The sequence below is a fragment of the Ranitomeya variabilis genome, chromosome 5 (assembly GCF_051348905.1).
Source record: "Ranitomeya variabilis isolate aRanVar5 chromosome 5, aRanVar5.hap1, whole genome shotgun sequence".
Lineage (NCBI taxonomy): Eukaryota > Metazoa > Chordata > Amphibia > Anura > Dendrobatidae > Ranitomeya > Ranitomeya variabilis.
The window spans coordinates 327,550,622-327,574,100 of NC_135236.1; the positions used below are offsets into that span (position 1 = coordinate 327,550,622).

The window sequence follows — 23,479 nt, forward strand, 5'->3', positions numbered from 1 at the left end:
GAGCATTGTACGGCAAATAAGCCTCCTTACCTTGACAAGCCAGAGATGGTATGTCACTCTCCATAAGGAGAAACGATACCCCTTAGACCCCATGTCCAGAGCCTCTCACCTAGCCAAATCAGTTCTCATGCTTCGCACTGACGAGGGCCAACAGCCCGAAACACCGTGTCTGCGAATTGAGATACTGATTTGGCTTTTATCCTAAGTCATATTGCACGACTCGTTAAAGGGTTGATTGTGACTTGTAGGATCGCTACTTCCAATAGGTGGCGCTGTAGAGTTTAAGTCCTCTTTTTCTCAGAAGAGGCAATTTGCATATTTAAATTCCTAGAGGAGCATTGTACGGCAAATAAGCCTCCTTACCTTGACAAGCCAGAGATGGTATGTCACTCTCCATAAGGAGAAACGATACCCCTTAGACCCCATGTCCAGAGCCTCTCACCTAGCCAAATCAGTTCTCATGCTTCGCACTGACGAGGGCCAACAGCCCGAAACACCGTGTCTGCGAATTGAGATACTGATTTGGCTTTTATCCTAAGTCATATTGCACGACTCGTTAAAGGGTTGATTGTGACTTGTAGGATCGCTACTTCCAATAGGTGGCGCTGTAGAGTTTAAGTCCTCTTTTTCTCAGAAGAGGCAATTTGCATATTTAAATTCCTAGAGGAGCATTGTACGGCAAATAAGCCTCCTTACCTTGACAAGCCAGAGATGGTATGTCACTCTCCATAAGGAGAAACGATACCCCTTAGACCCCATGTCCAGAGCCTCTCACCTAGCCAAATCAGTTCTCATGCTTCGCACTGACGAGGGCCAACAGCCCGAAACACCGTGTCTGCGAATTGAGATACTGATTTGGCTTTTATCCTAAGTCATATTGCACGACTCGTTAAAGGGTTGATTGTGACTTGTAGGATCGCTACTTCCAATAGGTGGCGCTGTAGAGTTTAAGTCCTCTTTTTCTCAGAAGAGGCAATTTGCATATTTAAATTCCTAGAGGAGCATTGTACGGCAAATAAGCCTCCTTACCTTGACAAGCCAGAGATGGTATGTCACTCTCCATAAGGAGAAACGATACCCCTTAGACCCCATGTCCAGAGCCTCTCACCTAGCCAAATCAGTTCTCATGCTTCGCACTGACGAGGGCCAACAGCCCGAAACACCGTGTCTGCGAATTGAGATACTGATTTGGCTTTTATCCTAAGTCATATTGCACGACTCGTTAAAGGGTTGATTGTGACTTGTAGGATCGCTACTTCCAATAGGTGGCGCTGTAGAGTTTAAGTCCTCTTTTTCTCAGAAGAGGCAATTTGCATATTTAAATTCCTAGAGGAGCATTGTACGGCAAATAAGCCTCCTTACCTTGACAAGCCAGAGATGGTATGTCACTCTCCATAAGGAGAAACGATACCCCTTAGACCCCATGTCCAGAGCCTCTCACCTAGCCAAATCAGTTCTCATGCTTCGCACTGACGAGGGCCAACAGCCCGAAACACCGTGTCTGCGAATTGAGATACTGATTTGGCTTTTATCCTAAGTCATATTGCACGACTCGTTAAAGGGTTGATTGTGACTTGTAGGATCGCTACTTCCAATAGGTGGCGCTGTAGAGTTTAAGTCCTCTTTTTCTCAGAAGAGGCAATTTGCATATTTAAATTCCTAGAGGAGCATTGTACGGCAAATAAGCCTCCTTACCTTGACAAGCCAGAGATGGTATGTCACTCTCCATAAGGAGAAACGATACCCCTTAGACCCCATGTCCAGAGCCTCTCACCTAGCCAAATCAGTTCTCATGCTTCGCACTGACGAGGGCCAACAGCCCGAAACACCGTGTCTGCGAATTGAGATACTGATTTGGCTTTTATCCTAAGTCATATTGCACGACTCGTTAAAGGGTTGATTGTGACTTGTAGGATCGCTACTTCCAATAGGTGGCGCTGTAGAGTTTAAGTCCTCTTTTTCTCAGAAGAGGCAATTTGCATATTTAAATTCCTAGAGGAGCATTGTACGGCAAATAAGCCTCCTTACCTTGACAAGCCAGAGATGGTATGTCACTCTCCATAAGGAGAAACGATACCCCTTAGACCCCATGTCCAGAGCCTCTCACCTAGCCAAATCAGTTCTCATGCTTCGCACTGACGAGGGCCAACAGCCCGAAACACCGTGTCTGCGAATTGAGATACTGATTTGGCTTTTATCCTAAGTCATATTGCACGACTCGTTAAAGGGTTGATTGTGACTTGTAGGATCGCTACTTCCAATAGGTGGCGCTGTAGAGTTTAAGTCCTCTTTTTCTCAGAAGAGGCAATTTGCATATTTAAATTCCTAGAGGAGCATTGTACGGCAAATAAGCCTCCTTACCTTGACAAGCCAGAGATGGTATGTCACTCTCCATAAGGAGAAACGATACCCCTTAGACCCCATGTCCAGAGCCTCTCACCTAGCCAAATCAGTTCTCATGCTTCGCACTGACGAGGGCCAACAGCCCGAAACACCGTGTCTGCGAATTGAGATACTGATTTGGCTTTTATCCTAAGTCATATTGCACGACTCGTTAAAGGGTTGATTGTGACTTGTAGGATCGCTACTTCCAATAGGTGGCGCTGTAGAGTTTAAGTCCTCTTTTTCTCAGAAGAGGCAATTTGCATATTTAAATTCCTAGAGGAGCATTGTACGGCAAATAAGCCTCCTTACCTTGACAAGCCAGAGATGGTATGTCACTCTCCATAAGGAGAAACGATACCCCTTAGACCCCATGTCCAGAGCCTCTCACCTAGCCAAATCAGTTCTCATGCTTCGCACTGACGAGGGCCAACAGCCCGAAACACCGTGTCTGCGAATTGAGATACTGATTTGGCTTTTATCCTAAGTCATATTGCACGACTCGTTAAAGGGTTGATTGTGACTTGTAGGATCGCTACTTCCAATAGGTGGCGCTGTAGAGTTTAAGTCCTCTTTTTCTCAGAAGAGGCAATTTGCATATTTAAATTCCTAGAGGAGCATTGTACGGCAAATAAGCCTCCTTACCTTGACAAGCCAGAGATGGTATGTCACTCTCCATAAGGAGAAACGATACCCCTTAGACCCCATGTCCAGAGCCTCTCACCTAGCCAAATCAGTTCTCATGCTTCGCACTGACGAGGGCCAACAGCCCGAAACACCGTGTCTGCGAATTGAGATACTGATTTGGCTTTTATCCTAAGTCATATTGCACGACTCGTTAAAGGGTTGATTGTGACTTGTAGGATCGCTACTTCCAATAGGTGGCGCTGTAGAGTTTAAGTCCTCTTTTTCTCAGAAGAGGCAATTTGCATATTTAAATTCCTAGAGGAGCATTGTACGGCAAATAAGCCTCCTTACCTTGACAAGCCAGAGATGGTATGTCACTCTCCATAAGGAGAAACGATACCCCTTAGACCCCATGTCCAGAGCCTCTCACCTAGCCAAATCAGTTCTCATGCTTCGCACTGACGAGGGCCAACAGCCCGAAACACCGTGTCTGCGAATTGAGATACTGATTTGGCTTTTATCCTAAGTCATATTGCACGACTCGTTAAAGGGTTGATTGTGACTTGTAGGATCGCTACTTCCAATAGGTGGCGCTGTAGAGTTTAAGTCCTCTTTTTCTCAGAAGAGGCAATTTGCATATTTAAATTCCTAGAGGAGCATTGTACGGCAAATAAGCCTCCTTACCTTGACAAGCCAGAGATGGTATGTCACTCTCCATAAGGAGAAACGATACCCCTTAGACCCCATGTCCAGAGCCTCTCACCTAGCCAAATCAGTTCTCATGCTTCGCACTGACGAGGGCCAACAGCCCGAAACACCGTGTCTGCGAATTGAGATACTGATTTGGCTTTTATCCTAAGTCATATTGCACGACTCGTTAAAGGGTTGATTGTGACTTGTAGGATCGCTACTTCCAATAGGTGGCGCTGTAGAGTTTAAGTCCTCTTTTTCTCAGAAGAGGCAATTTGCATATTTAAATTCCTAGAGGAGCATTGTACGGCAAATAAGCCTCCTTACCTTGACAAGCCAGAGATGGTATGTCACTCTCCATAAGGAGAAACGATACCCCTTAGACCCCATGTCCAGAGCCTCTCACCTAGCCAAATCAGTTCTCATGCTTCGCACTGACGAGGGCCAACAGCCCGAAACACCGTGTCTGCGAATTGAGATACTGATTTGGCTTTTATCCTAAGTCATATTGCACGACTCGTTAAAGGGTTGATTGTGACTTGTAGGATCGCTACTTCCAATAGGTGGCGCTGTAGAGTTTAAGTCCTCTTTTTCTCAGAAGAGGCAATTTGCATATTTAAATTCCTAGAGGAGCATTGTACGGCAAATAAGCCTCCTTACCTTGACAAGCCAGAGATGGTATGTCACTCTCCATAAGGAGAAACGATACCCCTTAGACCCCATGTCCAGAGCCTCTCACCTAGCCAAATCAGTTCTCATGCTTCGCACTGACGAGGGCCAACAGCCCGAAACACCGTGTCTGCGAATTGAGATACTGATTTGGCTTTTATCCTAAGTCATATTGCACGACTCGTTAAAGGGTTGATTGTGACTTGTAGGATCGCTACTTCCAATAGGTGGCGCTGTAGAGTTTAAGTCCTCTTTTTCTCAGAAGAGGCAATTTGCATATTTAAATTCCTAGAGGAGCATTGTACGGCAAATAAGCCTCCTTACCTTGACAAGCCAGAGATGGTATGTCACTCTCCATAAGGAGAAACGATACCCCTTAGACCCCATGTCCAGAGCCTCTCACCTAGCCAAATCAGTTCTCATGCTTCGCACTGACGAGGGCCAACAGCCCGAAACACCGTGTCTGCGAATTGAGATACTGATTTGGCTTTTATCCTAAGTCATATTGCACGACTCGTTAAAGGGTTGATTGTGACTTGTAGGATCGCTACTTCCAATAGGTGGCGCTGTAGAGTTTAAGTCCTCTTTTTCTCAGAAGAGGCAATTTGCATATTTAAATTCCTAGAGGAGCATTGTACGGCAAATAAGCCTCCTTACCTTGACAAGCCAGAGATGGTATGTCACTCTCCATAAGGAGAAACGATACCCCTTAGACCCCATGTCCAGAGCCTCTCACCTAGCCAAATCAGTTCTCATGCTTCGCACTGACGAGGGCCAACAGCCCGAAACACCGTGTCTGCGAATTGAGATACTGATTTGGCTTTTATCCTAAGTCATATTGCACGACTCGTTAAAGGGTTGATTGTGACTTGTAGGATCGCTACTTCCAATAGGTGGCGCTGTAGAGTTTAAGTCCTCTTTTTCTCAGAAGAGGCAATTTGCATATTTAAACACAGGTTGTAATGCAACAAAATTGGTAAAAAGCCAAGGGGGTGAATACTTTTATAAGCCACTGTAAGTTATTGCCCCTGAGCAGATACAGAGAATTATAGTATAGTTATAATATAGTTACCTGCAGTGACTGACAACACTAGACTTCCCTGAAGCTTCCAGTGGTAAGACATTGTGGCCTGGGACAAGACAGTAACTGTGGGATATAATACAGTATGATGCTTTAGCATGAGACAGTGATAATAGTTATGGCCTGTAACACAAAGTTCTTAGTTGACCTAAGACAGTGTGAAGGTCTGGTGCGTGTAAAGTTGTTCCGTTATGGCCTGAGACAGTCAAGAAATTGTAATCTTGACTGTGAGTCTTCCATGACCTGAGACAACAAGGTAGACTCTGGCTTGCACCAGGAGACCTGCTGTGAGTGTGTATGTCTCCCAAGTTATTTTGGGTCCTGCATCTGTGAATAAGCATTATTGGACGTGTGGTACACCAACATTGTTTTATTTCCAAGCATGGCTTTCTGCAAGGTGTTCATTAAAAACGAGGCAAAAAACAACGCTTTATTCTCATACCGCCAATCAAAAAGTGGAATAACACGCGATCAAAAAGACGGATATAAATAACCATGGTACCGCTGAAAACGTCATCTTGTCCCGCAAAAAACAAGCCGCCATTCACCATCATCAGCGAAAAAATAAAAAAATTATAGTCCTCAGAATAAAGCGATGCCAAAATAATTATTTTTTCTATAAAATAGCTTTTATCGTATAAAAGCGCCAAAATATAAAAAAATGATAGAAATGAGGTATCGCTGTAATCGTACTGACCCGAAGAATAAAACTGCTTTATCAAGTTCACCAAACGTGGGATGGTATGAACGCCTCCCCCAAAAGAAATTAATGAATAGCTGGTTTTTGGTCATTCTGCCTCACAAAAATCGGAATAAAAAGCGATCAAAAAATCTCCCGTGCCCGAACATGTTACCAATAAAAACGTCAACTCGTCCCGCAAAAAACAAGACCTCACATGACTCTGTGGACCAAAATATGGAAAAATTATAGCTCTCAAAATGTGGTAACGCAAAAAATATTTTTTGCAATAAAAAGCATCTTTCAGTGTGTGACGGCTGCCAATCATAAAAATCCGCTAAATAACCCGCTATAAAAGTAAATCAAACCCCCCTTCATCACCCGCTTAGGCTACGTTCACATTTGCGTTGTGCGCCGCAGCGTCGGCGACGCAACGCACAACGCAGGAACACCGCATGCACAACGCATGCACAACGCTGCGTTTTGCGATGCATGCGTCCTTTTTTTGCTTGATTTTGTACGCACAAAAAATGCAACTTGCTGCGTCCTCTGCGCCATGACGCGTGCGCCGCAGTGACGCATGCGTCGCAAAACGCAAGTGCAACGCATGTCCATGCGCCCCCATGTTAAATATAGGGGCGCATGACGCATGCGGCGCCCGACGCTGCGGCGCAGAACGCTAATATGAACGTAGCCTTAGTTAGGGAAAAATTAAAAAAAATTAAAAAATGTATTTATTTCCATTTTCCCATTAGGGCTAGGGTTAGGGCTAGGGTTAGGGCTAGGGTTAGGGTTAGGGCTAGGGTTAGGGCTAGGGTTAGGGCTAGGGCTAGGGTTAGGGCTAGGGCTAGGGTTAGGGCTACATTTAGGGTTGGGGCTAAAGTTAGGGTTAGGGTTGGGGCTAAAGTTAGGGTTAGGGTTTGGATTACCTTTACGGTTGGGAATAGGGTTGGGATTAGGGTTAGGGGTGTGTCTGGGTTAGAGGTGTGGTTAGGGTTACCATTGGGATTAGGGTTAGGGGTGTGTGTGGATTAGGGTTTCAGTTATAATTGGGGGGTTTCCACTGTTTAGGCACATCAGGGGCTCTCCAAACGTGACATGGCGTCCCATTTCAATTCCAGCCAATTCTGCGTTGAAAAAGTAAAACAGTGCTCCTTCCCTTCCAAGCTCTCCCGTGTGCCCAAACAGGGGTTTACCCCAACATATGGGGTATCAGCGTACTCGGAACACATTGGAGAACAACTTTTGGGGTCCAATTTCTCCTGTTACCCTTAGGAAAATACAAAACTGGGGCTAAAAAATAATTTTTGTGGAAAAAAAAATATTTTTTATTTGCATGGCTCTGCGTTATAAACTGTAGTGAAACACTAGGGGGTTCAAAGCTCTCACAACACATCTAGATGAGTTCCTTAGGGGGTCTACTTTCCAAAATGGTGTCACTTGTGGGGGGTTTCTACTGTTTAGGTACATTAGGGGCTCTGCAAACGCAATGTGACGCCTGCAGACCATTCCATCTAAGTCTCCATTCCAAATGGCGCTCCTTCCCTTCCGAGCCCTCCCATGCGCCCAAACGGTGGTTCCCCCCCACATATGGGGTATCAGCGTACTCAAGACAAATTGGACAACTTTTTGGGTCCAATTTCTCCTGTTACCATTGGGAAAATACAAAACTGGGGGCTAAAAAATAATTTTGGGGGGAAATTTTTTATTTTTTTATTTTCACGGATCTGCGTTATAAACTGTAGTGAAACACTTGGGGGTTCAAAGTTCTCACAACACATCTAGATAAGTTCCTTGGGGGGTCTCGTTTCCAATATTGGGTCACTTGTGGGGGGTTTCTACTGTTTAGGTACATTAGGGGCTCTGCAAACGCAATGTGACGCCTGCAGACCAATCCATCTAAGTCTGCATTGCAAATGATGCTCCTTCCCTTCCGAGCTCTGCCATGAGCTCAAACGGTGGTTCCCCCCCAGATATCAGGTATCAGCGTACTCAGGACAAATTGGACAACAATATATAGGGTCTAATTTCTCCTGTTACCCTTGAAAAAATACAAAACTGGGGGCTAAAAAATAATTTTTGTGGAAAAAAAAATATTTTTTATTTGCACGGCTCTGCGTTATAAACTGTAGTGAAACACTTAGGGGTTCAAATCTCTCACAACACATCTAGATGAGTTCCTTAGGGGGTCTACTTTCCAAAATGGTGTCACTTGTGGTTTTTTTTTTACTGTTTAGGTACATTAGGGGCTCTGCAAACGCAATGTGACGCCTGCAGACCATTCCATCTAAGTCTGCATTCCAAATGGCGCTCCATCCCTTCCGAGCCCTCCCATGCGCACAAACGGTGGTTCCCCCCCACATATGGGGTATCAGCGTACTCAGGACAAATTGGACAACAACTTTTGGGGTCCAATTTCTCCTGTTACCCTCGGGAAAATACAAAACTGGGGGCTAAAATATAATTTTTGTGGGAAAAAATTTTTGTTTTATTTTTACGGCTCTGCATTATAAACTTCTGTGAAGCACTTGGTGGGTCAAAGTGCTCACCACACCTCTAGATAAGTTCCTTAGGGGGTCTACTTTCCAAAATGGTGTCACTTGTGGGGGGGTTTCAATGTTTAGGCACATCAGTGGCTCTCCAAACGCAACATGGCGTCCCATCTCAATTCCTGTCAATTTTGCAGTGAAAAGTCAAACGGCGCTCCTTCCCTTCCGAGCTCTCCCATGCGCCCAAACAGTGGTTTACCCCCACATATGGGGTATCAGCGTACTCAGGACAAATTGCACAACAACTTTTGTGGTCCAATTTCTTCTCTTACCCTTGGGAAAATAAAAAATTGGGGGCGAAAAGATCATTTTTGTGAAAAAATATGATTTTTTATTTTTACGGTCCTGAATTATAAACTTCTGTGAAGCACTTGGTGGGTCAAAGTGCTCACCACACATCTAGATAAGTTCCTTAGGGGGTCTACTTTCCAAAATAGTGTCACTTGTGGGGGGTTTCAATGTTTAGGCACATCAGTGGCTCTCCAAACGCAACATGGCGTCCCATCTCAATTCCTGTCAATTTTGCAGTGAAAAGTCAAACGGCGCTCCTTCCCTTCCGAGCTCTCCCATGCGCCCAAACAGTGGTTTACCCCCACATATGGGGTATCAGCGTACTCAGGATAAATTGCACAACAACTTTTGGGGTCCAATTTCTTCTCTTACCCTTGGGAAAAAAAAATTGGGGGCGAAAAGATCATTTTTGTGAAAAAATATGATTTTTTATTTTTACGGTCCTGCATTATAAACTCCTGTGAAGCACTTGGTGGGTCAAAGTGCTCACCACACATCTAGATAAGTTCCTTAGGGGGTCTACTTTCCAAAATGGTGTCACTTGTGGGGGGTTTCAATGTTTAGGCACATCAGTGGCTCTCCAAACACAACATGGCGTCCCATCTCAATTCCTGTCAATTTTGCAGTGAAAAGTCAAACGGCGCTCCTTCCCTTCTGAGCTCTCCCATGCGCCCAAACAGTGGTTTACCCCCACATATGGGGTATCAGCATACTCAGGACAAATTGTACAACAACTTTTGTGGTCCAATTTCTTCTCTTACCCTTGGAAAAATAAAAAATTGGGGGCGAAAAGATCATTTTTGTGAAAAAATATGATTTTTTATTTTTACGGTTCTGCATTATAAACTTCTGTGAAGCACTTGGTGGGTCAAAGTGCTCACCACACCTCTAGATAAGTTCCTTAGGGGGTCTACTTTCCAAAATGGTGTCACTTGTGGGGGGTTTCAATGTTTAGGCACATCAGTGTCTCTCCAAACGCAACATGGCGTCCCATCTCAATTCCAGTCAATTTTGCATTGAAAAGTCAAATGGCGCTCCTTCGCTTCCGAGCTCTGTCATGCACCCAAACAGTGGTTTACCCCCACATATGGGGTATCGGCGTACTCAGGACAAATTGTATAACATCTTTTGGGGTCCATTTTCTCCTGTTACCCTTGGTAAAATAAAACAAATTGGAGCTGAATTAAATTTTGTGTGAAAAAAAGTTAAATGTTCATTTTTATTTAAACATTCCAATAATTCCTGTGAAACACCTGAAGGGTTAATAAACTTTTTGAATGTGGTTTTGAGCACCTTGAGGGGTGCAGTTTTTAGAATGGTGTCACACTTGGGTATTTTCTATCATATAGACCCCTCAAAATGACTTCAAATGAGATGTGGTCCCTAAAAAAAAATGGTGTTGTAAAAATGAGAAATTGCTGGTCAACTTTTAACCCTTATAACTCCCTAACAAAAAAAAATTTTGGTTCCAAAATGATGCTGATGTAAAGTAGACATGTGGGAAATGTTACTTATTAAGTATTTTGTGTGACATATCACTGTGATTTAATTGCATAAAAATTCAAATTTTGAAAATTGCGAAATTTTCAAAATTTTCACCAAATTTCCATTTTTTTCACAAATAAACGCAGGTAATATCAAAGAAATTTTACCACTATCATGAAGTACAATATGTCACGAGAAAACAATGTCAGAATCACCAGGATCCGTTGAAGCGTTCCAGAGTTATAACCTCATAAAGGGACAGTGGTCAGAATTGTAAAAATTGGCCCGGTCCATAACGTGCAAACCACCCTTAGGGGTGAAGGGGTTAATGCATCCCATTATTTTATTTGCCTTTGTAGCAGCTGCCTGACACTGGCCACTGAATATGAGTTTGTCATCCACCCATACACCCAGGTCTTTTTCATTTACGGTTTTGCCCAGAGTTTTAGAATTAAGCACATAGTTATACATCTTATTACTTCTACCCAAGTGCATGACCTTACATTTATCCCCATTAAAGCTCATTTGCCATTTATCAGCCCAAGCTTCTAGTTTACATAAATCATCCTGTAATATAAAATTGTCCTCCTCTGTATTGATTACCCTGCAGAGTTTAGTGTCATCTGCAAATATTGAAATTCTACTCTGAATGCCCCCTACAAGGTCATTAATAAATATGTTAAAAAGAAGAGGGCCCAATACTGACCCCTGTGGTACCCCACTGCTAACCGCGACCCAGTCCGAGTGTGCTCCATTAATAACCACCCTTTGTTTTCTATCCCTGAGCCAGCTCTTAACTCACTTACACATATTTTCCCCTATCCCCATTATTCTCATTTTATGTATCAACCTTTTGTGTGGCACCGTATCAAAAGCTTTTGAAAAGTCCATACACACTGCATCTACTGGGTTCCCTTGGTCCAGTCTTGAACTTAACTCTTCATAGAAGCTGATCAAATTAGTCTGACATGAACGGTCCCTAGTAAACCCGTGCTGATACTGGGTCATGAGGTAAATAAGATTAATATTTAGATTTGTTATTATTAGCAATTGTTTAGGTTTTTCTACTGTCATGTAGCCAAGTGCTACAATTATTTGTTAGAATTGTTGCCAATATTTGTTCCTATGATATTATGGTACTCTTCTAACCTCATATGAGAGACTGTAGCACTTTTACTTGCGTGCCTCACTGTGAGTAAATCAGATTGAGATTTACTCTGCCATGTCTATGTCCGCCTTCACTGCTTTATCCTCCATCAGGGAGCCTTTCCTGGGGTCCAAGAGTCACACATAGTTATGACCCACAGATGCCCCTTTCTGCGTCAGTCACAAATTCCCCCTACAGTGACAAATGACCACCCCCTCCTCTTTATTACATCTGTTTAGTTGTGATGTTTCCACTGCGGATGCTCTTTCATCCCTCAAGAGTATTCCATGATTATCCTTTTTCCTTTCATTTACTACTAGGTGAATTCATTCTGTGACAATCTATGCCTGTAGTTAGCACTAGTTGTGGGCCAGTAGAAAAGATGTAAAAACCCAGATTTGTAGTACAGCAGTTGGAATGTATAATGGTAGGATTGTAGACCAATGTGAGCTGTACAAGCTTGATGAAAAGTGTTTTCGGTAGATATGGGGTAATGTTTACATTATACCATTATGGTCTGAGATCCAGCTTTCACCACATCTTTAGAGACAAAATAAATCTCCCTTGATGTATCTGTGATCCTAAACTGTCTTGACCAGGTGCGATATAGCTTTCATTACTAATTATCAATAGACAGAACATGTCAGCTGATGGCGTTAATTTATTTTCTGTGCTTTTAAGTTGCAATAATGATGAATGTCTCTTTTGTTTTCAGATTCACATAATATTTAAAGATTCTTTTATCTAATTATGAGTATTCAGTAATATTAACAACTTGTGCTAACTAACCTACATGTGCCATTAGTAGAATACTAGTCTATCAGCATTTATTTTTAAATGGGGCGAGTAGAAAGCCTGTCGAAATCTCTAACGTGGGGTAATAAAACTGTTAGGTTTTATGACACCGCGAGTTTAGTCTAGAATTTTGTACAATTCATCAAATTTATCAAAGTTGCTCATGCTTTTTGATAAATGAGGTGTATTTTTATTTCACATAGATGGTAAACTTAAAGCAGACCGGCCTTACGAAGTGCCAATGTGAGCAACAGATGAGCCACTTTGATACTTTTTGTTCATTTTAAGGGTATGGGTATGTTTCCACGTTCAGTTTTGCTTCAGGCTTTGGTCAGGATTTTATGCAGGTAAAATCCTGACCAAAACTGCACCTGAGGTCACTGGCAGGTCACCTGCGGTGTACCTGCGTGTTTTGCTCATAGTAGCAACATGCTGCGTTTTGAAAAAACGCACCACGCGTGCGTTTTCGCGGCAAAAACGCATGCGTTTTTTAACGCATAGTGGAGTCTGGATTTCATGAAATCCCCTCCACTATGCTGTAACATCTGGACGCTGCGTTTTTGACGCTGCGGAAAAACGCAGCGTCAAAAACGCAGCGTTTCCTGAACGTGGAAACATACCCTATGTTTCCACGTTCAGTTTTGCTTCAGGATTTGGTCAGGATTTTATGCAGGTAAAATCCTGACCAAATCTGCACCTGAGGTCACTGGCAGGTCACGTGCGTTGTCCTTGTGTTTTTTCTGCAATGTAAGGACATGCTGCGTTCTTAAAAGACGTGCCACATGTGCGTTTTCGCGGGTCTGCCGCATGCGTCTTATACTGCATAGTGGATACGGGATTTCATTAAATCCCCTCCACTATGCTGTAACATCTGGACGCTGCATTTTTGACGCTACAGCTCAACGCTGTGTCAAAAACGCAGCGTTTCCTGAACGTGGAAACATACCCTAAGACTTTCTTAGCTAAGAGATAGTTTTAGTAAATCAACCCAAATATATATATATATATATATATATATATATATATATATATATATATATATATATTTTTTTTTTTTTTTTTTTTCTTTTTGGATCCATTTTTTCTACCATTCAGCCTTAAAATAAATATGAAATATTCAGTTATGAGCAAAGTTCTTGGAACTTGGGACTGTGCAAACTATTTCATAAGAAGTCAGACATAGCAACAAAGTCACTCGTGGCTTGGTTTACATTAGTGATGTTTTATTTATAGTTCCCAAAGGCCGAGTGTTAGAACGGAAGCATACTTCTCTGACTACTGACCATGGTGTCAAAATTGAGGTGATTTAAGTTCACATTAGTCAAAATATTGAACATATGAGTCTATTTAAAGGGAGATATCTATTCAGTTCACAAACTCATAGCCATGCATGTAAACTCAATAACTTTAGAACCTTTAGGGATATAGAAATTGCTTGCAGAGGTTGCCATTTGTGAGCACTGAGTTCCTGTTATCCCCCAAGATTTTGTATTTAAAGCAAACATTAGATTAAAAGGTATCAGGTACCATTTATCGGACTATAAGATGCACTTTTCTCCTCAAAATTTGGTGAAAAAGTAAAGGTACCGTCACATTAAGCGACGCTGCAGCGATATAGACAACGATGCCGATCGCTGCAGCGTCGTTGTTTCGTCGTTGTGTGGTCGCTGGAGAGCTGTCACACAGACAGCTCTCCAGCGACCAACGATGCCGAAGTCCCCGGGTAACCAGGGTAAACATCGGGTTACTAAGCGCAGGGCCGCGCTTAGTAACCCGATGTTTACCCTGGTTACCAGTGTAAATGTAAAAAAAAACAATCACTACATACTTACATTCCGGTGTCTGTCGCGTCCCCCGGCGTCTGCTTCCCTGCACCGTGTAAGCGCCGGCCCTAAAGCACAGCGGTGACGTCACTGCTGTGCTCTGCTTTACGGCCGGCCGGCGCTGACACAGTGCAGGGAAGCGGACGCCGGGGGACGTGACAGACATCAGAAGGTGAGTATGTAGTGTTTGTTTTTTTTACATTTACAATGGTAACCAGGGTAAATATCGGGTTACTAAGCGCGGCCCTGCGCTTAGTAACCCGATGTTTACCCTGGTTACCAGTGAAGACATCGCTGGATCGGTGTCACACACACCGATCCAGCGATGTCAGCGGGAGATCCAGCGACGAAATAAGGTGCTGGCCTTCTAGCTCCGACCAACGATATCACAGCAGGATCCTGATCGCTGCTGCGTGTCAAACACAACGATATCGCTATCCAGGACGCTGCAACGTCACGGATCGCTATCGTTATCGTTGTTAAGTTGTTCAGTGTGAAGGTGCCTTAAGGGTGCTCCTTATAGTCTGAATGTACATACCAGCATTGTGGCGGCAGCGGGACTCGGGCAAATCTGCCGTCCCTGGGCTGGGAAGAGGGGGTGTTCGGTGGTCCGACACTGCAGGGCAATGATCTGACTCCCATCGGTGGTGCAGGGGCTCCACCGACATTATGTGAAAGCCCGGAGCCCCCCGCATTGCTGCAATGCGGTGGCCTCCGGGAAAATGGCTGCCAGAGGCAGCACATGTGCAGATTGAGATTTCGGCAACAAGATCTCGTCCCGAGATCTCGGTGCTTTCACACAATATTGGCAGAGCCCTGCACCACCGAGCACTGCCGAATTTGCCGCACCAGCCTGGGAAGAAAATCAGATCAGCGCCGGAGCACTGATCACTTCCTGTGACCCCGCCACACCACCGCTGCCGATCCCCCCCAGAAAGCTGAATTCGGACTGTAAGATGGACCCCCATTTGACGCATTCATTTTTTCCCTATTTTCCTTTTGAAAATTTGGTGTGCGTCTTATGGTCCGAAAAATACGGTATATGGTCCACGATGAGGACTGCTATTACTTTTCTCATGAGAATTGTCTCATGAAGATAATCCTTTTCGGTAATTTTATTATGAGCCCGACTGGGGACAGTTACTGATGACCATGCATGTAGTAATAATAATAATAATATTCTTCTTACAGATCAACATTTTGGACAATTGACATTTGAAACTGTTAGGCTACGTTCACACTAGCGTTGTGCGCCGTTGCGTCGGCGACGCAACGCACAACGTACGCAAAAACGCGTCAAAACGCACGCAAAAACGCTGCGTTTTGCGACGCATGCGTCGGTTTTTGCCGAAAATCGGACGCAAGAAAAATGACACTTGTTGCGTTTTCTTGGTCCGACGCTTGCGGCAAAAAAGACGCATGTGCCGCACAACGCAACAAAAAAAACGCATGCGTCCCCCATGTTAAGTATAGGGGCGCATGACGCATGCGTTGCCGCTGCGTCGCCGACGCAAACCCGACGCACATTAGCTTAACGCTAATGTGAACGTAGCCTAACACCCCTTTAACTTTCTAATGGCTTGAAATAATTGGGACTCTGTTGACATCACCCATGTGGCCTCCGTTTAATGTACACTGGTACATATATAATTTTTGGTTATTGTGATACACTGGCATCTGATACCCATAAAGTTGCATTGTAAAGACAATGTATACATTGAACATATATTTTCTTGCTGGATATCATTGAATAAAAATCTACTGTGCTACTCCAGTCATTGATTTTTTTAGTGGTATAGTTTTATATATTATCAAACCTGAGGCCAGAAATAGACTTTTTTGACACGTTTATGCTAATGTAGCTCAACTGGTTTGCATGTCGGTAGCTCTCCTTTCATTCTTGCTAAATGTATATCACACACCTGACATTAACATAGTTTTTTATTGGTTTGTAAAAAAGAATGGTGTTGAAAAGCCAAAAGTAGTTTTGGATTTAGCAAGTGGTAGACGTACTGTTAAATCATTTACAGATTATATGCACTATGAAATATGCACCTGAATACAAAATATCCTAAAAATATTTCAGTTCACTTTCCGGAGATTAATAGCGACACTTTCCCAATGCAAAGGCAGCCAGCCATAGTTCAACTCCTTGTACTGGCAGAGAGGCTAGAGCAAAATACCAGTAAGGACAAGGTAATCCTTAACAGCTGCTGAAAGGATGTGGTTATCCAAGACTGGAAATGTAAGAACACCTGACGGAGCAAAGGGAGGATGGAACATCCAGAACATATTATCTTTTATATAAGGCATTGCTGACTACAAAGTGTCCAGCTCCAGTGTGTACTGACTGTCCTGATAAGGTTCAGATGCTGAGATTTTATTGTTTAATAATACTTTTAAAATTGGTTATTTTATATTCCACCGTGCAACTCTTGATATCCTTTTTCAAATGATACTTTGGCATGTGAAATAATAATAAAAACCATAACATTATTAAAGAAAAAAATTAATGATTCTGGAACCAAAACTAATACATTAAACGTTATATATGAAATGTCTGTTTCAAGCTGTAAGGTTAATTTACAAAGATACATTTGCTGGAAAAGTTTTCCTGCTTTAAACCACTGGGATCCAGTTCATATTTTGTCACAAAATAGAAAGCAGTGATTGAAAATGTAGCTGTGACTTTAGTCACTACTCATGGACAGTCTGTGAGACAGGGTAGTCAAATGTTCCTGAGTCAGATACAAAGAGAGCGCGTAGTAAACTAAAGGGAAATGACAAAGGTGCAGTCAGGTCACTGTCTGAGGTCAGAATACCTTGAACATAGCAGATCAAAGCAAAGGGGCTAGACAAATGGATGATAAGAATGAGGTCCATGGTCAGGCAGCAAAAGATCAATAAACAGAGCATAGAAATACAAAGCAAACCACTTCAGCTCCAACATTGAACTGAATTTTATATGTTAGCTGCTACCTTGTCACAACAATAGCTGCACTGCATTACTGCAGTAGCCCTGTAACAAAGCTGACACAAATCCACTACATATTATTGTATAGTCAATAGGAAATTAAGAATTGTGTACATGTGGCGGAAAAATCCGCGAGGAATCGTAGTGGTTTTTTTTCTGCAGCATGTCAATTCTTTTTGCGGATCTGCAGCGTTTCTGCACCCATTGACTTCCATTTTGTCAGGCAAATCCACAGCAAAACCGCAGGTTTTTAAAAGATCTGCGGATTTGCTGCGAATTTGCCTGCGAGAAATGTTGCAGATTGGGAGGAGGGAAGTGTGGGGGTGGAGTGTGGGTGTAGACTGTGTGTGTGGGCGGAGACTGTGTGCGGAGAAGATGTGCGTGTGTGTGCTGGTGTTTGTGTGAGTGTGTGTGTCTCTGCAGGGGTCTGCGGGGCAGTGTGTGTGGGCAAAGACTGTGTGCGGAGAAGATGTGCGTGTCTGTGTGCGAGTGTTTTTGTGTGTGTGCGTGGGTCTGCGGGTGTCTGCGGGGCTGTGTGGGGCTGCGGGGCTGGGTGTGTGTCTGTGTGTAGGCAGGCATCGTCCGATGGGACTACTAGTCCCATCCATCTATGCCTGCTACAGTGACAGCTATCCGGATGATGGGACAGCAGTAGTCCCATCATCCGGCAACTGTGTAAAAAAAAAAATCACATGCACACATATATTCACATACAGTACATATAACTTTCAACATACAGTATATACTCACCATACACCTAGTCCCTGAAGGCCTTGATCAACTGTAAACAAAATAAAAATAATAAACCAACAGTATACTCCCTGATCCAATGTAATCCATTTAATAACGAGTGTCCCAGCGCGATCTCCCATGGAGAGCTGTCACATCGGCAGATGCGACCGCTCTCCAGGGGCTCCAGTAATACAGTGACAGGAGGTAATCCTCCGCACTGTATCCCTCCGCCGTGAATTCAGTATAGTTCATACTGTCACTTGCAGCACCGCAGCGTGGGAAAATTCTTACGCAGCAGTGCCTTAAAGTGAGAGCCCATTGAACCCTCAGTGATAACACTGCAGGAGCCAGTGTCACTGGAGGCCTATTGAGCAGTCACATCTCCTGATATGACTGCTCTATAGGGGAGATCGTCGTGGGACACTCGTTATTAAATGAACTGCGTCAGACCAGGGAGTATTTGTGTTGTTTTTTTTATTTTTTACAGGAGATCGAGGGCGTCTCATGGATTGGCAGAAAAAGATGGCAAAACTGTGTAGTGTTTTAATTCATTAAAATACTTTATTCTGGCTGTGTGTTTATTTAACCCATTAACAACTATAGGATTAGTAATGGATAGGTGTCTTATTGACACCTCTCCATTACTAAAGCCCCCGTCTCACTAAGCGAGATCGCTAGCGAGATCGCTGCTGAGTCACAAGTTTCGTGACGCAACAGCGACCTCAGTAGCGATCTCGCTTTGTGTGACACGTAGCAGCGACCAGGCCCCTGCTGTGAGATCGCTGGTCGTGTCGGAATGGCCTGGACCTTTTTTTGATCATTGAGGTCCCGCTGGGTAGCACACATCGCTGTGTTTGACACCTTACCAACGACCTCGTTGACGACTCAGACACTGAATCGTCATAATAGCTCCCATGTGAGATCGTTGTACAGGTCGCTACAGGTCGCTGGTGAGATGTCAAACAGTGAGATCGCAGCTGCGATCGTTAGTAAGATTTCACTGTTTGACATCTCACCAGCGACCACATAGCGACGCAGCAACGATCCCTGACAGGTCGTATCGTTGTCGGCATCGCTTTAGCGTCGCTAAGTGAGACGGGGCCTTAAGCCGGCTTGATGTCACCTTACAATTGAAAGGCTGTAAGCTGGTGTTTGTAGCCGGGGGCAGCCAATATCCATGGCCCCTTCCTAGGCTATTAATATCAGTCTGCAGCTGTCTGCTTAGCCTTTTCTGGCTATTAATTATAGGGGGACCCCATGTCATTTTTTTGGGGGGTGGTCCCTCTATTTTAATAGCCAGAAAAGGCTAAATATAGAGCTGCGGTCTGATATTCATAGTCTGGGAAGATCCATGGGTATTAACCCTTTCCCAGGCTATAAACATTGGCCCCTAGTCACCGGCTTTCCTTCTCTGGCACAGAAAATTGCGCAGGAACCCACGCCATTTTTTTTATAAATTAAACAGATACTGCGTTTAAGGCCGGGGTCACACTTGCAAGAAACTTGCACGAGTCTCACACCTCAGTACCTGGCACTGCTGCTGGCACTCAGGACCGCAGCGTGCGGCTGCATGTATTTCTGTGCAGCTGAACGCTTCGGGCCCGAGTGCCGGCGATTGAGGTAAGTGTGACCCCGGCCTAGCGCAGATTTTGTGTGTGTGTGTGTGTGTGTGTCTTTATTTAACTCTTTATGTACCATTTTATTATGTTTATTACTAAACATCGGGCTTGGTATTATCTATCTATCTATAGATCTATCTATCTGTGTGTGTAAACATTATTTTTCAATCGAGTAAGTAATTGAAGAGGTTGGACAAGAAAGACATCACAATTTTTTTTTTTGTTAAATAATAGATCGTTATTTAGCTTCCAAAAACGCATACAAATCCGCATGAAAAAAAACACATGAAAATCCACATCAAAAACACATCAAATCCACTCGGATTTTTACTTGTGTTTTCTGCCAAGAGATGCAGAATCTGCGCAGAAAATTCCACAGGCAAATCTGCAACATGTGCCCATAGCCTAAAGTTACTAATTTTGTCTGGATGATGTGCTTTGTTTTAAAAATGTAATGAAAAATATAAAAAAAAGAACTTACCGTAATTAAAAGAATTGTGTGTACCAGCCTAACATTTTCAGTATAAAATTGTTCCATGATATAAGTATATGCTGCTATGCCGTAGGTTTATTACAGTTCTAAACGACAATGGGAATTCTACAAAATAGTCCAGAATCTGCAGAGATATCAGTGTGTATGAAAACTTCATATTTTATTTGGGCTTCTTAAAAAAGAGAAGATAAACATTATTGCAACAAAGATGTATAACTATTTGTTTCTGTGTAGTTTTTTTTCTCTCTTTTTTGAGAAGCCTGAATAAAATGTGAGATTTTAACTCACTGATTTTTCTGCAGATGTTGGATGTCTACAAAGAATTCCCCTTGTTTGTTTACACAGGAATTGGCCCAGAGCTTGTCCAAGTGCTTCTTCTCTAAAACTCCAACTGAACTGCCTATGAGATTGGTGGGCCTATTCACTTTTTCTTTTTAAATGCATTATTGTATAAACTTCCAGCCTTAGACCAGGGACAGACGAGCGTATGAAAAATTATCAAAATTTCATCTAGAAAACTTTGATCTTTCATGTAGAAATTTTGACCACCTTTTCATTCACATGCCATCAGTGTGTCCAGTTTTTTTTATGATTGACATTTGTGTGCGATTTGTTTCCATACATCTACATTCAAAAAGTACACAATCAAATACTGATTTCCAGTTTAGATCAAAATCAGATGCCACATGGATGTCCTGTGTAGGACCGGATTTGTATTACACGCTCAGATTTGAATGGGTGAGTCTCATCTGACATTGAGAAGAGAATAGGGCATGCTGCACTGTTGTTCATGGGGAGCACTCGTACCTGTGATAGTCTATGGCTCCATTCGCATGTCCAATTTTTTCCTTGGACTGAGTGGTGTTCTGAAAATATTTTAGACATGTCCATTTTTGATTGCAAGTCAATGGGTCCGTGAAAAAATCGGACTGCACTTTGACGACATTTATGTGTGGTCTGATTTTCACAGACTGTCAAAATGGAGAAAGTGGAGCATTTTTTTTATTTTTTCCCATGTATGAGAAAATCGGATAACACTTGTAACACACTTCTGTCAAACTCTGATCAAAATCTGTTTAGAATAATTGGTTTGATGTTCTCGTATGCAAAAAAACAGGACGTCTGAATGAGGCCTTATGTCTTCTAATTAGTATTTTAGAGATCTGCTCTATGTGCCCCTACACCCAGCATTATTTATATTGACTTACTTCCTTCATACTACTTAGTGCCCAGTTGTCCTAAGGGCACGTATAGGCCAACCTTGGCACCTGCTCTGAGCTACACTGGTCCCTCTGCCTTTGATTGATGAGGTAGTGTTAGCAAGCTCACAGCAGGTGCCCAGGTTGATCCCTTTCCATCCATCGGATTGCTTGGCGCCAACTAACATACAGGAAGGCAATGAATAAAGATCATTTTTATAGTTATGCAGGGGAACACGTAACGGATAATTAGGAGGAACATAATGTGCTGTCTGCAGTTTAATAGCGAGGAGCTTAATGACCAATTCCCTTTTAAAAACTCAATGTCAGATCAGAAACCTCAACATATTCCTAGTTTCAGAACAATTCTGCTCATCATATGTACATAGTATACAGAATGAGATAATCAATGTTGAATTGAAATTAATTGGATTGAAGCTGTGACATAAACGGAAACCAGGCTTTACAAAGTGATGAAAACAGCATCAATTACAAAGGGGAATCTTACGTGTGGTCTATAAAAAAAAAAGCTCAAAAAAGTCAGTCCGCACTGTAATGTATTTTTTGTAGCCATTTTTCACTGCGTAATTGCCCTTTCAATGCCTTTACAAATGAATGCGTGTGTAGCACACCTGACGATCATGCACAGCTGTGGAAATAATGAAACATAGCAAATATTTACCCAGTTTTAGATTTCTAAGTCATTACAGAAGTTACATTTTTCTTGGATATTGTTGATTTTTCTATTGTCTCACAATGTAAGTATTTACAACTGTCTTATATCTTCTTTTTCAGAGCTTCAAATGACAAAGACATCCGAGTATTACACTATTTCCCAGAGCCCCCTGGACTACAGGATTTTGCTAATGGATGAGGACCAGGACAGAATCTATGTGGGCAGCAAAGATCACATTCTGTCTCTGAACATTAACAACATAAGTCACAATCCTCTGAATGTAAGTTCTTATACTTGAGTGTTCAGCTGGCAACCTAATCTTCTGTGGCACCGTGGACAACCCCACTACAGATTTTTAACAATTTCACTTATACGGTACTTAAAGGGAATCTATCACCCCCTGAGATGCTTTTAAGCTATTACTATGGGCATGCAGGTAATAGAATGGTTAAACTAATCCTACCTGTATGACTCATAGCTGTGGTGTAGTTGTTGAGAAATTAGGTTTTAATCTTTATTGTTAATGATTTCTTCCAGGCTCCGGGGCATGCGGTGCCTGTAAGAAATCTCTGTCTACTGTCTTCATTATCAGACCACCCCTCTCTCATGCATGTCCCACACCTGCGCCCTGCACTCGCGCTATTATCCGTACCTTATCTCCCCTTCTATGGACAGGGTCTCCATCCTTGTTCTGCGAAGGCGCTGGCGATGCACTGCGCACGCCCCATGGGCTAAAAGTATATTTTTGTGATTTTTGTTTTTGTTATTTTCACGGATGTACGTTATAGTCTTCAAGTTGCTCACTACACATCTAGATACATTCCTTGAGGGGTCTAGTTTCCAAAATGGGGTCACTTCATGAGATTTTCCACTGTTTAGACTCATTATGGGTTCTCCAAACGCGACATGGTGTCCTCTCTCGATTCCAGCCATTTTGTTCGCGTTCAAAAAGTCAAATGGTGCTCCTTCCCTTCCGAGCCCTGCCATGCGCCCAAAAAGTACTTTTTCCCCACATATGGGATATCCGCGTACTCAGGAGAAATTGCACAACAAATTTTGATGTCCATTTTCTCCTGTTACTCTTGTGAAAATAATAAAATGTAAAAAAAAGTAAAATGTTCATATTTTCCTTCCACGTTGCATTACTTCCTGTGAATCACCTGAAGGGTTTAATAAACTTTTTTGCTAATTTTTTTATTATTATTATTATTTATTTATAAAGCACCATTGATTCCATGGTGCTGTACATGAGAAGGGGTTACATACAGGTTACAGATATCACTTACAGAAAACAAACTTACAGTGACAGACTGATACAGAGGGGCGAGGACCCTGCCCTTGCGGGCTTACATTCTGCAGGATTAAGGGGAAGGAGACAGTAGGTTGGGGGTTTCAGGAGCTCTGGTGTTGGTGAGGCGGTAGCTTCGGTGGTGATGAGGAGGCAGCGGGGTCAGTGCAGGCTGTAGGCTTTCCTGAAGAGATGAGTTTTCAGGTTCCGTCTGAAGGATCCGATTGTGGGGGATAACCGGACGTGTTGAGGCAGAGAATTCCAGAGGATGGGGGATATT

General features: G+C 43.0%; 1 protein-coding gene across 2 annotated transcripts in view; it reads left to right on the forward strand.

Annotated features, from left to right (window-relative positions):
* The window catches only part of SEMA3C (semaphorin 3C), a 213,539-nt gene that overhangs the window by 108,617 nt on the left and 81,443 nt on the right, over positions 1–23,479 (forward strand). For both annotated transcript variants that reach the window (XM_077264680.1, XM_077264681.1), the window contains exon 3: positions 22,031–22,191. In XM_077264680.1, coding sequence (XP_077120795.1) covers positions 22,031–22,191 — 161 coding nt within the window. The remainder of the gene's footprint in view (positions 1–22,030; positions 22,192–23,479) is intronic.